We start from the raw sequence: 16,685 nt of genomic DNA, 5'->3' as shown, positions 1-16,685 counted from the left end.
TTTGAAAAACATGTGAAAAGTAATTTTAAAAGAATTACCATACAATAAAAATATCAATATCATTTAAAAAATAATTTATTTAAGTATAAAGATATTTTTATCAAGGCAGTTTATTATACAGTAAAATAACACTGAAAACTTGAACAAGAAAATATGTATTTTAAATTACAAAAATTTGACTGCATTTTTAATAATATATTGCCTTTGAATGTAAAAAATTAAACAGTAACCAACAATTTTTGCTCAGAAGTTCAGCTTTCTTATTATTGCTCTTAATTGAAATAATTCTGAAAAGAAAACAAAAAAACTGGATGTTAAAAGGATATAGTTTATACCATAAACATATTCATTACATTTCTGTAAACTTTCAAAATAAATAGAATAAGAAATGCTATTTTAAAGGATCCTTTTCTTCCTTTCTTCTCATAACCCACAACTCAAATATTATATTTTAAAATTGCTTTAACATTGTAATTCTAAATGTGATGGATCTGTAATTGTTTCAAAGTTACAAGAACTATTCATAATAAATGAGATTATACCATCCTGTTGTCATCCTACAGGCAAAATCCTTTGTCAGTATTACCAAATTTAGCATTTATGCACTTTGGAATGTAATAATCTCATTAAAAACTTAAGTGTACAGGTAATCTAATTAAAACTGAATGCTATCTTGTGCAATTTCTTTTTTTGACTCATCATAAATATTAAGATAATAAGCGGAGATTCTTTCTTATTTAATTTTAAACATAGAAAAAAAAATCATGCAATTAATCATTTGATGAAACAATAAAAGCAATTTGAATATCATTTTAGCAATGAAAACTATTGTACAGACTTATAGATAAATTTTTAAAAATTGGCATTGTTCAAGAAAAAAAAAATTACAAAAATCTGTTTTGTGTAGTAAAAATTTTATGATTTACATCTCGGTGGAAAACTGATATCCGTCTTAAATTTTAAAATAAGATAATTAAAATCTTAAAGAAATTTTTCCAAGAAACAAACTGCTATCTTTCGAGGTAAATTTGTGCCAAATTTTTTAGCTCTAAGTCAAATGACATGGTCAGTAAACCAAACCCGACTACATACATTTTCCTCCCCCTATATGCACACAAAGAAATAATAGCACAGGTAATAAGCAGAATTTTATTCCATAATATGACTTTAACAGTGAAATATTCAATAAAAAAAATAGAAAGTTTGAATTTCATTGTATCAATGCAAGTATTAGTAAAAATTAAAAAAGGTGAAAAATCTTCCAAAATTCAAGGGAAAAAAATTACAAAGCAATTTATTTGGCAAAAGAAATCATCAAGACAAATGTTTTAAATTCTAAAACAATGTATTTAGTTTTTTGCACATCAAAGTTTTTAGAAATTATCATGGATAAAAAGACAAAATATTGCCTAGTTTTTAATCAATTAAAACCTTATATAATAAGTATATATTATATAAGCATATATTATATAAAGTATATATTATATTAGTAAACTTTAAGTATATTTTTGCTGAATTTGGTAACCTTGACCCAGACTTTCTGATCTGTACAGCACTAATAGATAGACATATAGAGTATTGTTTTATCCAATAAGTTTATTTAATACTATACGAAGGATGCCTTTAATTCAAGGGGTGTCATTGGTTCTAAAAATTTATTATAGCAATTTATTTTTATTTATAATAAACTTAAATCATAATTTTTAATTTGTTAAAAATAAAAATATGATTAAGATTTATAATTAGGCAGTAACAGCAATTTTGGTACTAAAAAACAATACAAAATTATTTAAGATAGTCAATAAAATAATCTAGAGTGTTTTGTAAATATGATATTTCAAAAACTATTGATTAAATCAAAATTACTGATGAATTTTTCACAAATAAGTATAATAACATTAATTCATTTTTTATATTATCTAAATAAACATAATATTTGTTTATTTGAACAATATTTTTGTTTGATAAAAACTAAAATGCATATTTTTTATCAATTAAATGGTTTTAAAAATGTTAAAATACAAAGCGTGTGTTTATACAAGTTTTATCATATAAAAAATTTAGGTATATTACTAGATTTTTGTTTTAAATAAATAAATAGAACAGGAAAAACAAATTTTATAATGTAAACATTAAAATTTATCATGCATATAAACAGGATTTTGATTAATATAGTTCTGAAAAAGTGCTGCTTTGCAGAATTCTAAGGTTTTAATAAGAGAAAAGTCAATTTTCTCTCTTGCTCCTCAGTTAATTTATTATTCAAGTAGGTACATTCATTAGTACATAACCGATTCTGATAGGATCATGAATTACTCTATACCAAGGTACTCATATTTATCAAGAAAACCTTGGAGACATGCACATATACATTCTTTTTTATTATTAGTAGAGATTATTTGGCAATGTCAAAATAAATTTTTGCTTATTGATTTTACTTAATTCAGCTGTTTGGATGGATCTACTTAACAACTCCACTAAGATATTAAATATACTAGGAAACAAATCCAGGATTCTAAATGATTGGATTTTCTTTCTTCTTCTTTTTTACTACATTTCAATCAAGCTAACAGTCGTTGGATGTATTCACAAAATATACACATCACAAGAATTTAATATTAGAAGCAAGACTGAATGAGAAATAAGAAAGTGAAGTCAATGCATCTCATATGAGAAGGCATAATTAGATCTTAGATAATGAAGAGATATGGTTTGTATGCGATTTTAGCATGGCCCTATTAAAATGGTTTATGTACATAAAGAACAAGCATAAGACCACTAAAAGAGTGCTATTTAAATTTCCAAAATCTCAAAGTATTTTACTGAAGTAATCATGAATATCAAATTATGCATAAGAATAAATTAAAACCAAACACAACCAATATTCCATGAAAAACAACTGTTCACTAAAGACAGAAAATGATATATAAAGTAAAAATTTGTGTTAATTTTTTTAAATGTGATATAAACTGTCTTGAAGGTGGTCTTTTTGACAATTTATAAATATCATTATCAAGTTGTTATATATTTTTTGAAAATGTACCTTATTTCTTTCAAACAATAATAGCCACTTTATTTAGTATCAAATGGTAAGAAGAAAACTAAAGTTAATACTCACTTCAAATTTCTAAACAGCATATTAAAAGTGTATTAACATTTCATATTCAATAAAAATGAAAGATCAGTGCCAGGTTCATATTCAATTGGATCTTGGCCCCTGGAAAATGAATTTTAAAAATTTATAAATTGCTTATTTTAATCAGATGAACAGATATTCATGTAAAAATAAAATAGGCGCAAATTTTTAATAGTAAATTTAATTGAAATAAATGAAAAAACTTAAAGTAGAGTTATATATATATATTTCCTCTTCCATTATTGGTTTTAGTTTGAATAAGAAATAATTTCTAGCTGTGATTCCGAAACTATTTCGTTTCGTTTTCAAAATATTTCTTACTTTGATTGGTTACTTATATATATATATATATATATATATATATATATATATATATATATATATATATATATATATATATATATATATATATAAAGCCCTTATTTCAGTTTTGAAGTCATATGTAGGAAGTATTATATGAAAAATTGTTTACAATTTTTCTATGGCAAAATATACACATTTCTTATAAAGGAGAGGGGGAAATTCAAATTCTACAATATTTTAAAACATCAATGAAAGTAATAAAAAAACCATTGAATAAAAAAATTCTGTTTATTTTTCAATTTTATTTTTAGCTAAAATATTTATTTCTAAAATACTTTTACTTAAAATGATTTCTTTTTAATATTTATTAATGAAAAATATTTTGCTTCTAACTATAATATTAGACTGTAATGATAAAGAAAAAGTATATACTTTTTAAAGAATCTAGCATTTTTTCGTCCAAATAATGAAATTTTTCCATCTTCTACAATCAAACCACTACCTTCTCTGAGAGCCTATAAAATTTTAAAAATGAGCAAATAAATTACTAATGATCTTTTTTGATGATTAAAAGAAGCTAAAAATAATGAGAAAGCATACCAAAACTGGGGCACAGTCTGGCTCACGAAGAAATTCTAAGAGCCTATCTTCTCTTGTTTCCTAGAAAACAAACCTAATTAGCATCTTATAAAAGAATAATATTGAAATATTAAAAATAAATGTTAACAAGGAAATTTATTGAAATATCAGAATACTATGAAGGGGGGGGGACTCTTTTTTAATCCTAGATTTTTATTTATTATTGTTGAAATTTCTGATTAAACACTAAATGCTGTGAAAAATCATTAGAAATAATTTAGATTTAGGATATAACAATATTTTGTAAAAAAAGTGTTGATCCACTATTTGAAGATTATTTTGCATGAATAAAGATTACTATTAAAATTGATTCATAGCATTGATTCATTCATAAAATGACTGCATAGCTGAATTAAAACACTTTTGATGAAAAGTTTACATAATGTCACCACACATTTTCAACAAAGATATTCAGTTTATAAATGTATTTATTCAAGTTTTATAAATTATAATTATTTTATAAATTAAAAAGACAAAATAAGAGGTAAGAATCCTTAAATTAAAAAAACAAACCAAACTAAAATAAAAAATTGAAAATAAATATCAAATTGAAAATGCATTAAACAGTAAGAACTGATTTTATTTTCTTAAGAATAATAATTCCAATGTCAAATAGAGTAAAATATTAACTGTAATTAAATTTTATACACAAGATAGTATTTTTCTCACTATTTTTCTATGGCAAAATGAAAGTCCGTGTATATGTAAGAATCATATAAATATTTATTATAAAAAAGAAGATTGTTTAAGTTTCTAAGGGTATGAATAAATTTTTTCAAGGCTGAATGGGACTTTTTATGAAGCATGAAGTATTAGTAATATAAAGAATGTTTATTTACATTTTATTCATGTGAGAATAATATAATATTTGTATCTGGTTTGAAAGAAATGACATTTCTGTTTCTAAGTAAAATTTAATACTAAACTAAATGAATTATTTTTATTATTAGTACTTGTTTAAATAGAAAATTCTAGACAAAACTTTTAAAACTAGAACAAACTATTTCTTACACCCATATGTGTGCTGTTAGGATCTGTATCAATGTAATGGGGATTTATGTTGAAAGGCACTAATTTCAAAGCTTCAAATGATGGTGGCATACAAATTGGCATATCATTAGTAGTGTTTATTGATCTTGTAGCAACATTTGTTCCAGCACTAGATCCCATATATGGTATATCTTTCTAAAAATAAAAATAAATAGTAATAATAATAATAATAATAAGATAACTTTGAAAAGCAGGTTAGATAAAGAAAGAAAATTTTTAAGTAACTGAAATATAGATGCTTAAAAAATTATTTCTGGAAGTTAATTTGTCAAATAAAAGTCATTATAATAAAATAAAAATAAAAAAATAAACAAATTATGATTAATTGCACAGTATAAACTTTTTGAAATTATCCAAATGATATTAGTAATTAGTTATGTTAACTTAAAAGTTTAAACCAATTTTGATTTAAATTTAAATTGCAGATACACTTAAGTGATGAAATAATAGATAGAAGAGATAATATATTCTTTGCTTATAATAACAAACAGTTCTACTTTTTCAAATTAATATAATAATAATAATAAAAAAAATGATGAACTTTTAATCTTGGAAAAATGCGCACAATGAATTTAAATAAAAAGGTAGAATTAAAATTTACTACAGTTACAATGCATAATTCAAATAAATAAAATTAAAGTAAAATGTTACAAGTTTTTTTAAAAGCAAATTCTATATAATTCTATAAAATATTCTCATATAATAATTTTAATGAAAATCTACAAAATCAATTAACTTTAAAATACACCCCCCCCCCCTGCTAAAAAACATGCCCATAAACTGATTACACAGTCTAAAGTAAGTGTAAATAAAATTTAACATTATAGAAATTGTAAAATAAGCTTAATAATACAACAAAAAAATTTAACAATAAAAATTAATCTAGTATGCAAAGTTATTTACATTTTTCTAATTTTTCAAAACAATAAATGAAATTAGACAATATGGCTTCACTAATAGGTGATTATATTTAACATATTTTTAAAATAAAGTAAAGAGAGCTACATACATTTAAAACACAGTCTCGGATAGGCTCAATAAGTTTTTGCTCATAAAGAGTTTTCAGGAGTAAAAATGTATTACCTCCACCTGAAATTCATGAATTATGTGTATTAAAAGTTAGATAAATAATATTAATGAAATTTTTTTTTATTATGTAAGTATGAAAGTATAATTTGCTATTAAATTTATCACTTGATATCAAATTAATTATTATGCAATTGCAAATATATTTACACAATCATATAATTTCCCAATTCTTCATAATATAACTGATAAAGAAATTGTTATCAATTTATTTAAAAAAAAAGGATAAATTCATGATTATATACAAATATACTTTATACAAATCAAAAAGCAGACATTTGAGTGAAAGATAAGAATATATATATATATATATATATATTAAACTCTAATTTAAATCCAAATTAATTCTCAAATTTTTATCTTAATTTAGCCCACAGTAATATTCTCTTATTTCCTGATCCCATTCCATTTTTTCTATTTAATTAATGCAACAAAAGTTCTGTGAAAATGCTTCTGTCAGCGGTTCCTACGCTCTGCATGAAGAGATAGAAAGATGTCCAGTAAGCACATTCTTTTTACAAGATCCCTGTATTTCCCTTACTTGTGACTGAACTTGTGCGCCAGAAATCCCTATCAGAATCTTAATAATATATTAGCACAGGGAAAAAATATTTTCCCTATCGATATGTCATGTTACACAAGACCACAGATAATTAATTTCTGGCTCTTCACTCTTTTCTTGTCTAATCTGTTGGTGTGAGCGGACATGCCTTATCCACACCTTGTAAATAAATTATGCCTTCCCAGGATGGATGAAAGCGAATTTATAAATGCAAAGTCTCTTCACTGTTTGCCACACTTGCATTCTACTTAACATAAAATAACGCTTATATATATATATATATATATATATATATATATATATATATATATATATATATAATTAATGGAATCTTCAGTATTGAGGATAAAAAAAAATTATAATTATGTCCTTCATTACAAAGAAAAAGGGGGAGGGAAAAATTAAACAACAGTATTTTTTTGAAAATTTCAATTCCAAATTTTAGGTAGGTAGGTTAGTTAAACCAAATGATTTAACATACAAATACAGCAAAAATAAATCAGTTAAATTCATTCATAACTGATAGTTGTGACAGATACAGTCCAATTAATAAAATCTTCCACAACAAAAACATAAATGTTAGCAACAAAAAACTGATTTAACTTATGGAACTTACAAAACTGGAAATTAGATTTAAGCATGCATTTAAAGAAGAATTTTACATTAAAAAGTGCTTTAAGTCATTTGATGTAAATGCATGAAAATAATAATAATGCAACACAAATAAAAGAAGAAAAGGAGGGAGTGGGTGGGATGGGCAATTAATTGCTAATCATCTTCATTTGCAAAAGTTTTTGAAAAATAATAATGGTATTCATATTGTCTTGCTTATCCAACAGATAATATTTTAATTTATGAAGGAGTAAATGTGTATGAACATGACAGTACTAAATTAAAGTAAACTACATGCTTTCCACAAAGTCTTAATAAATATTTTCAACCTCAGTAGTTAAATATACAGGATATATCAGAAAATGCTGTAGTCTGATAGATGACATGGGTGAATAAATTATATGCAATTTTATAAATCTAAATTTTTTAACTGTGACACAATTTGGTTAAAAATTCTCATATTTAAATAATAAAATATGCATGATTTAAAATTAATAATTTACTAATACTAAAAACATTCAAAATGAAATTGTAGAAATTTTAAGGAGAATTTTATAATAATCCTGGTGACGTTTTAATCATTAAAAAAAAAAAAAAATTACTGAATTCAGTTATATGAACTTAAATTTTGAAACTTTAATTCTGAAATTACTATCTGCTAATTTATATTACAATGAAAATATTCTGACACTAACAATTGATTACCTTATTTTTGATACAAACGTCAAACATTTAAACATTTGATACTAACCAATAAAAATTCCTTGACTTTCACGAACAGCAGCAACAGGATCTGATTTTTGATGAATGCTTTCTACTTCTAAGCCTTTAAAAAAAAGGAGGCCATTAAAAATGATAAAATATTTCGAAATGAAACTATTATTTACACAATAAATTAAAAAGAAAAGAAAAGAAAGAAAGAAAAAAGAGAAAGATTTATGGCATACATTTAATATGCAAAAATGAATTTTTAATAAACTAATTCCAAGAACAAACTTCAACAGAAATTATTTTACCAAGTTGCAGAAATACTAAGCTATTTAATTCCAATTTACAGCATAAGCTTAAGTCCCCTAATTATGTATAATTAGGAAATAAATGTGCAAGTATAACTGGATACTTTAAAATGCTAAAAATAATCTGAAAATTGGTTTAAAATAAAATCATTTCACATAGAAAAAGTTACAAATAAAAATCTCTTTCTCATAGATGATGAAAGAAGAAAACCCAAAATAGACAGCAAACAAATTCACAATTATTTGGCTATTTAAAGGATTTGCCATAAAAAAAATGACAAAATTAGCACATTTTCATTTGATAAATATTAAGCATTGACTTTTTATAATAGCAATGGAAATTTTCTTTGATTTCCACATTCACTTTAGGTGACATAGGAATAGTAAATGGAAATAATTCACAAAGCCCTTTATATAAGTGTCCTCAAAGTTTATGCAAAATTTTAAGAAGATAAACCTAAAAATTGCAAATCATCAGAACCACCCATAAATATGTTTAGTTAATTCATATATTCAATTTATCATTTTACCTTGTTTTTTAAGAGCAGGTTCAATCTTCTTAACATAACCATCATAATCTCTGGATGCATAAGGAACAAACAACAGCTTCTTCACATTATTTCTGTTAAATGGAAATTTAACCTTAACTTTATAATAATGATGCATTAGTATTTAATATTTAAAAAACTATTTTTTTTTCAATTATGATTTATTTCTTTAAATTTTTAGAATTGTTCACTATTATAGATTTTATCCTTATTAAAAAAAAAAAAAATTAAAATCTCGGATTTTTCCAAGATTTTTTAAAGAAAACTCGAGGACCATAAGTTAAATATTTTGTATATGAAAATTATATATCTAAATCAAATATTTTCACAATGAATGTTCAAATGCGCCATTATTGTTATTTTGCTTACCATCTTTTAGATGCTTTATTGAAAATCAACCTTGAATATCAGTTATGTACCTCTTGTAATTGTAAATCAACCTTGAATATCAGTTATGTACCTCTTGTAATTTAAAACAGTTATACCACCATTATCTAATATATAAAAATCTCATGTCACAGTGTTTCTGTTCATACTCCTCCAAAACGGCTCGAACGATTTTCATGAAATTTTTTATGTGTACTTGGTATGTATGGGAATAGGTCGTAAAGTATATTTCATAACGCTAGGTAATTAGGGTGTCCTTATCTCATCATTCCACATTCAACGTATGCTGATGAGATCAACGCTTGCTTGCAATCATTGCCACTGTGGCATAATGTTGAAAAAGTCCAGCTAAAAATAAACATGCACATCCAAATGCTACAAGATCCATCTGCTGACACATTCTTGGACCAATTGTTAGATATCGACGATGGAAAAGTTGCCGTCTATGAAAATACTTTAAGCATAAAATTGCCGACTAATTTCTGCACTGTCGTTGATTTGCAAAATGCCCTCATTGACAGCATATTTCCCAATGTATGCATACAATACATAAATCATGCGTGGCTGACAGAAAGAGCCAGTCTGGCAGCAAAAAAGGTGGATGTTGACAATTTAAATTTCAAGATACAGTAGTCGTTGCCAGGCGACTTGGTATCATACAAATCGATTGATACAGTTTGCGATGCTAACCAAGCTGTAAATTATCCAACAGAGTTTTTGAACTCACTGGATTTGCCAGACATGTCACCACACCTTCTATGACTGAAAGTTGGATCTCCGGTTATTTTACTTCGGAATTTGAACCCACCACGGCTGTGCAATGGCACGTGATTGATCATTAAAAAAATTGATAAAAACATTATCGAAGCCACCCTTTTGAACGGCAAATTCCAAACCAAAAATGTTTTGCTGGCACGAATGCCAATGATCTCAAAGACATGCCAATTGAATTCAAATGTGTTCAATTTCCTATTTGATTGGCATTCATAATGACAATCAATAAGGCCAAACAATGTCTGTTTGTGGCTTAGATTTGGGCACACCATGTTTGTCACACAGGCAATTATATGTAGCATGCTCTCGTGTGGGCAACCCATCGAGCTGATTTGTGTAGGCTAAAATTGACAAAAAATATCGTACTCTTAATTGCTCTTCGAAATGAATATTGATTTTCTTTATTTCATTATTATACTTTAGGATAAAAAATATACTTTTTTCACTTTACGTTTAACTTTGAAGACATCAAACAATGTATATGTTTGTTACTTTAATGAAATACATTGTATTGAGAAAATGAATGGTTGGTTTTTTTTTTTTTTTTTATCGACGATCATCATATACAGCGCTCCATTCCACTTTCTGTCATAGATCCCATCCCCACACACTTGCAATACATTCATCATTTTTTAATTAACAACCAAAATATTCACCAGAAATAATTTATATGGCAGAACAACGTTTGCCAGGTCAGCTAGTAACGTAATACAATTCAACCACCTAATACTGTATTTACTAGCAGTCAAGTTCTAATTTCACACATATTACTAATGAGTTCTCCTTTTATAAATACCTTATTAATTTAGTTAAATCAAAACCGGAATAAATCTTAGAGCCATCAATTTTTTTTTCTGTTCTGTGCATGGCAGAATGAAAAGAAAAATGCAAAAGACAGATTAGCAAACTTCTATTTATATTTAAACAAATGAATCAGAAACACTGCACTATTAAAATAATTTAAATTTACATTTTAAGTTGTTTTGATCAATTCTTAAAAGTATCCAGTTCTGCTACGCTTTGCAAATTTTCCCTGCCTTTACAGCAATTTTGTTTGCAGACTGAATTTGTAATGCATTTCAATTGTTACCCTTTTGATTTTAAATCATATCGTTCACCCAAATTGTGTGTATGCATTGAACTATCATGAAGAAACAATGAATGGTGATATAATATTATTTTGAATTGCTAGATCTGTTCAATGTCCCCATATCAATTCTCAAGGCAGAGCCAACTTGCAAATTAGTTTTATCTTCTGTCCCCAAAATTATATATTTATATTTCTAGCCCATTTCCATGAATCTAATGAAAAATGAAATACTCTTTTAGAACTTTCAGTTCAGCAAAATAAAATTCAAGCTGTTTTCAAGGATCGTGAGAATTTTGTATTAGTTAATATTAATTTAAAAATCAGTAGGCGACTGTGTATAAAAGAAAAAAAATCACAAATACAAAAATGCATAGAATTTATATTTATAGAAGGGGAAATAACCACTATAATAACCAAAATAATAAGAAACACCACCACCAACAACAAAAAATTCACTTACTTCTTGAAAAAAGATTTTAAAGTTTCTGAACACCATTCAAAAAAATCTTCCCCATATAATTTGGAATTTGATACTAAAAGTAACCTTGGACTCGTCATCTGAAAGAGGGAGTTAACAAACAGTTAGGAGGTACAAACAATGAAGAATGGTGAATTAAAGAAAAAAAGTCTATGTATAATTTTTACTTCACTAAATTAAATGGATAATGTGAAAATAAATATATGATTTTTTCAAACAATTATTATTAGGAAAGTAGAAATATAACGTATGCCAAGGACTGTAACCATGAAATAAATCAAACCTAAAATAGTTTGACACACAGAATTTACATTCTTTATATGATAGAGAGAGTACATAGAAAATTCTCGTTTAAATTACTGAGTATATTTACATACGATTATAAAATATATCAGAAAAGTTAGAAGCAAAAGTACTTTATCTAGAAATATACCTTTATCTGAAAATTTTTGAAGTAAACAAAACTAGATTACAAACATTCGCAAATCAGACAGCACAACCTTACTTCACTTCGGATGAAAGCCCTTGGTCCAAAACAGAAGAAAAAAAAAAAAAAAAAAAACTCTCTCAAAACAATTTTACTTAAAATATTTTGTAAATATATAAGAAAATGATTGAAATAGAAAATTATGCAAAAATAAGGAATCCGTGTTTTTCTCAGCAGACTAGAAATCTTACAGATTCGATGTCGGACAATCGCGACAAATAAATATTTATGATCATAATTTTATATCTATATTATTATAGTAAATTAAATTTGTAAATTAACATTAAATTTACAGAAGAAACAATACAAAAAGAATTAAGTGATCTGTCTATTTTCTTTGAAATTTTTTCTAATAACAGCTTAATTTTACTCAACTTAAAGGTTAGAATTCCGTGATAAACAAATTGTCGGTTATGGAGTATCCAAGCAAAAAAAAGCCAATTTTCAAGAGAGCTCGGAAACTTCCATTTCATCGAAGATATCCTAGAACTTTTTTTTTTGGTCTTCTTGGGTCTTCTATGCTCATATTCTTTAGCCGGCCAATATATGACTTAATATACCGACCAGCAACCATAGATCCTTACTCTATAGGTAATTCTTTAAGAATCTTTTTACCGTATTTTGTAAATAATTATTTTTGTTGTTCCTATTCGAAGATTTTATTTTTGTTATTCTTATTATTTACAGAAAAAAATTCACTCGCCCTCTCTTAAATTAATTGTTACTAATCGAATGCAAAGTCATTCACAGAATTTCTATAATCGCAATAAATAGAGCGAGCCACTTTGATCATCTGTCAGAAAGATAGCTTTAAAGATTTATATTAAATTGCCCTTACGTACGTAATTAAATATATCTGATACTTGATGCATTGTCCAATGATAAAATATTAATATTAGAATTAAGTCATAAAATAATTCATTAGGAATAGCATCTGCTAGAGCTTACTGCAGTTCTTACTCTGGAAAAAGTATGTCGAAACTTTAAAAAAAAAAAAAAAAATTAAAAATTGTATTTCATTTAAAAGCAGTTTGTCATTTAATAGTTAGATTCACCATTAACTTACTTAACATTTTAAAATAATTGGATTATTATTTTCATAATGAATGAAAATATGATTCATGAATCCAAAATAACGGATAAGTATGTGGACAATTTCTATTTGAAAACGACTATTATGATTTTAAAAAAAAAAGAACAAATTTTTTTCCAAGTAAAATGATAGTTAAAAATGTAAACTTCAGGAATGTGTTTATTTAATCAATATTATATATCTTTAAACAAGATATAAATTTGTGTTCATTTTTTTGCTGTTAATTTTTTAGTATTGGATTTAAATGGAAATAAGCTGAAATAAAAATCAAGGCTTTGATTCCAATTTTGCCTAAATTAAAAAAAATTATTATTCTTTAGATTAAATTAATTTTTAAAATAATTAATTTTTGGTGATTTGTAAGCATTAATTAGCATATCTTTTAATTAGCATATCAGCAAATAAATATTCCTTCTTAATTTGACTATTACTCCTAGTTTTCATCAAAAATATTGATTGTGGAATATAATTAAAGCAAACTATAAAAAGTGAGAAGGGGATTAGAGACTTGGAACTGAACATATTACTGTGTATCTTACAAATTTTTTTGAAAATAAGCCTTTGTGAATAGCATTTCATTTCTTAGAATATTTTCTTGAAATTCTTAGTAAAATTAATGAACTTTTCATATTCTTCAAAGAAAACTTGTAGAAGCATTGTAATTTTCTGTTTGTTGTTACAAATAACTGCATAATTATTTGTTTTTCTTTATTATAAAATGTCACATATTAATTTAAAAAAAAAAATTTAATGCTTTAAGAATTTTTAATGGTGTGAGTCTTTTTGTTGCGTAGATATATTATCGCTTATCTAGCAGAACTGATTTTATAAAGTGATTAAAAATGCTAGTTTACATGCATATATTTAAATGATTGCTAACTCCAAACTGCCTTTAAGTACAAATTTTGTTGATTTTTGTATATATGGAAAAATGTAATTTTTAGAAATTTAGGTTGGAGCAAAAACTCTGAGAAATGAAGTTCTACCTTTTTTTTTTAAAGTTTGAATTTATATGTATAATTGACTTAATATAGATTTATTTTAATTAATTTTCTTTTTATTTTCTGTTAGAAAAAATTACTACTTAGTTTCATAATAATGTTTTATTTATAGTTTCTTTTTTTTTTAGATGCTGAAACTCGAAAGAAAATAGCTGATCGGAGTAGAAGAACTCCTTCAATTTTCCATTAGCATTTGTATTCTAGCTCATGTTTTATTCTGTAATAAAGTTAAATTTCTAAAGAAAAATTCAAAATGATTGATAAGAATGCTCCTATTCTCACAGACTTATCCCATGAGCTAATTTGTCACATTCTTCAATATCTTTCTTTACAGGATGTATTGTCAGTATCATTGTTATGCAAGAAATTACTAGATGCTGTATCTATGCATCTTCGTCTTTGTAAGAGCATTGACTTTTGTGAGGGAAAAATTTATGGTTATATGCCATCATCTATAACAGATGATCACATGCATTGTTTATTTGATAAATGTCCTAATCTAGAAATTGTATATGGTCTACATCCATTAAAGGTAGAGAGGAGGAGATTACGAAAGAGATCTGCTTTAACTGTCCCTGGTATAATTGAAGCTTTAAGTTTGTGCCATAATTTAAAGTCAATAGAAACGAGTGATCTGAGGTTGCTGGAAGCTATAATGCAACATCTTCCACAGATAAAAATTATTGGACATTTTCAAAACCGAGATGGAGTATTCCCACCTCAAGCTTCTCATAGACTGAAACTTTTTCATTATCCTCGAATATCATCATTGCATTTAATTGGTAATATTTTTTTTTTCATTATGGATTCCATATTCAACTGTTTTTATTTCATATCAAGTTATATCTGAGTGCTAATACAAATATGCAAAAATATATATATTTCTGTCCTTAGCTTTTTCTTCCTTTCTTAAAGATTTTAATTGAAACAACTAAACATGCATTAGAAAATATTATTAAAATCTGATATTTGTATTTGTTGACAGTAATGATAGAAATTTCAAATATGGATTCCCCTATAAAAACGTCTTTCATTAATGGAATATTGAAATTGAACTTTTATTAATTTTTATTCACTAAAATCTTCTCTGAAAATTATTTTTATCAGTATTTTTTGACTTAATGCTTTATGTTATTAAATTCGATAACTAAATAAATACCAAAAAGTCATTTGTTTTCAGCTTTCTTTTAAGGTATTTAACAATGTTTTACCTTGTAGATTTCCAGAACCTGAATCAAATTAAATTCATTTTTCGATATGCTAGGGCTACACAATTGTTGATTTTAATTTGTCATTTGAATTTGGTCTAACAGGATCTATATCAGCTCAGAATGGATACATGAGGATTAATCATTTAGCATAAGTTTAAATTAATTACTTCAAAGCTATAGTACAAAAAAGGACTATTTACTTACTTTAGCATAAGTTAAATTACTTTAATTTCAAAAGACTGCAAAGTTTATTATGCTTATCATCTATAACTGTTTAATTTTTATAAAGATATGACATAAATATCACAGATTTTACTATTGAATTATCAGTATTACTTATATAAAATAGTTTGACTTAAGTGAATGAAGGTATGAGAATGGTTCCTTATAAGATATAACTTTTTAGCAAGTTAAAGTTTTGCTTGTGTGAATAGCTTTTAGCATCAAATTTCTCATATTTTGAAAAGAAACTATTAACATAAGATTTCATGAATCTAAATTCAATAAAACTTTCTTCTTGAATATCATAATATATATGCTGTACATATATTATGATCAGAGCCTTCATTATTTTGTGTTAAATAACACTAATTAACAGAAAGAGGCCATAATAAAATACAGATGGTGTTATTAGTAGTTATGCAGATTGAGTACATCATAAACTAGTTAGATTTTCCAGGTGATTTGAATAAATATGTTTTATTGTGGGAAAAATACAGTGTTCAACATTATAAAGATACAGAATTATTGTGAAACATGTTTTTATTTGATTATGGTAATTTGAAACAAAATTGTATTCTTTTTTTAGAATATGAATAACTAGAACTTCTTTGTAGTGCTTTTGAAATACTAATTCTAGCAAGTTCATTATTAACTCCATAATTATAAAGGTATCATAATTATGGAGTCAATAATTTGACAAACTTTGTAATAAACTTACTCCCAAGTTCAGTATTTTCTTTTGGGCCTTGGTCCATTATCATTTTCTTGATAAAGAAAAATAAGTGCATAAATGGGAATTTTAAAGATAAGGGTAGATAGTAAAAAAAAAAATATAGATATAGGTTTCTATTCATGAATTCAAGTAGTTCTCATAATATTGAATTGAATAATCATCCAAATAAACCTTGAAAAAATACAGTAAAAATATCATTATTCACATTGCAAATACCAAACTTTTAAAAACTATAGAAACTACATTATTAATGATAG

The 16,685-nt window shown here is 25.4% G+C and overlaps 2 protein-coding genes across 4 annotated transcripts in view; one reads left to right on the top strand and one right to left on the bottom strand.

The window, feature by feature from the left end:
* Positions 1-57: 57 nt before the first annotated feature.
* Positions 58-12,208, bottom strand: LOC129984138 (probable alpha-aspartyl dipeptidase). Of its 3 annotated transcripts, none has more exons than XM_056093934.1 (10): positions 12,115-12,208; positions 11,664-11,761; positions 8,935-9,026; positions 8,140-8,214; positions 6,138-6,217; positions 5,090-5,263; positions 4,040-4,099; positions 3,872-3,954; positions 3,119-3,217; positions 58-287 (listed from the first exon to the last, which is right to left on the bottom strand). In XM_056093934.1, the coding sequence occupies exons 2-9, from the start codon at positions 11,759-11,761 to the stop codon at positions 3,151-3,153; spliced, it is 729 nt and encodes a 242-aa protein (XP_055949909.1). In that variant the 5' UTR covers positions 12,115-12,208; the 3' UTR covers positions 58-287; positions 3,119-3,150. The 3 variants fall into 3 exon arrangements, with proteins under 3 accessions (XP_055949909.1, XP_055949910.1, XP_055949911.1); XM_056093935.1 differs by lacking the exon at positions 12,115-12,208 and adding an exon at positions 11,965-12,081; XM_056093936.1 differs by lacking the exon at positions 12,115-12,208 and adding an exon at positions 11,849-11,873.
* Positions 12,209-12,557: 349 nt separating this feature from the next.
* The window catches only part of LOC129984040 (F-box only protein 38-like), a 39,758-nt gene continuing 35,630 nt past the window's right edge, over positions 12,558-16,685 (top strand). Inside the window, exons 1-2 of the mRNA XM_056093802.1 lie at positions 12,558-12,759; positions 14,391-15,044. Of these exons, the coding sequence (XP_055949777.1) occupies positions 14,516-15,044 (529 nt within the window). The 5' untranslated portion in view covers positions 12,558-12,759; positions 14,391-14,515. The remainder of the gene's footprint in view (positions 12,760-14,390; positions 15,045-16,685) is intronic.

This window comes from Argiope bruennichi, chromosome 9, assembly GCF_947563725.1.
Source record: "Argiope bruennichi chromosome 9, qqArgBrue1.1, whole genome shotgun sequence".
Lineage (NCBI taxonomy): Eukaryota > Metazoa > Arthropoda > Arachnida > Araneae > Araneidae > Argiope > Argiope bruennichi.
Note: the sequence above shows the minus strand (reverse complement) of the source record. Positions and strands in the feature narration are given on the sequence as shown.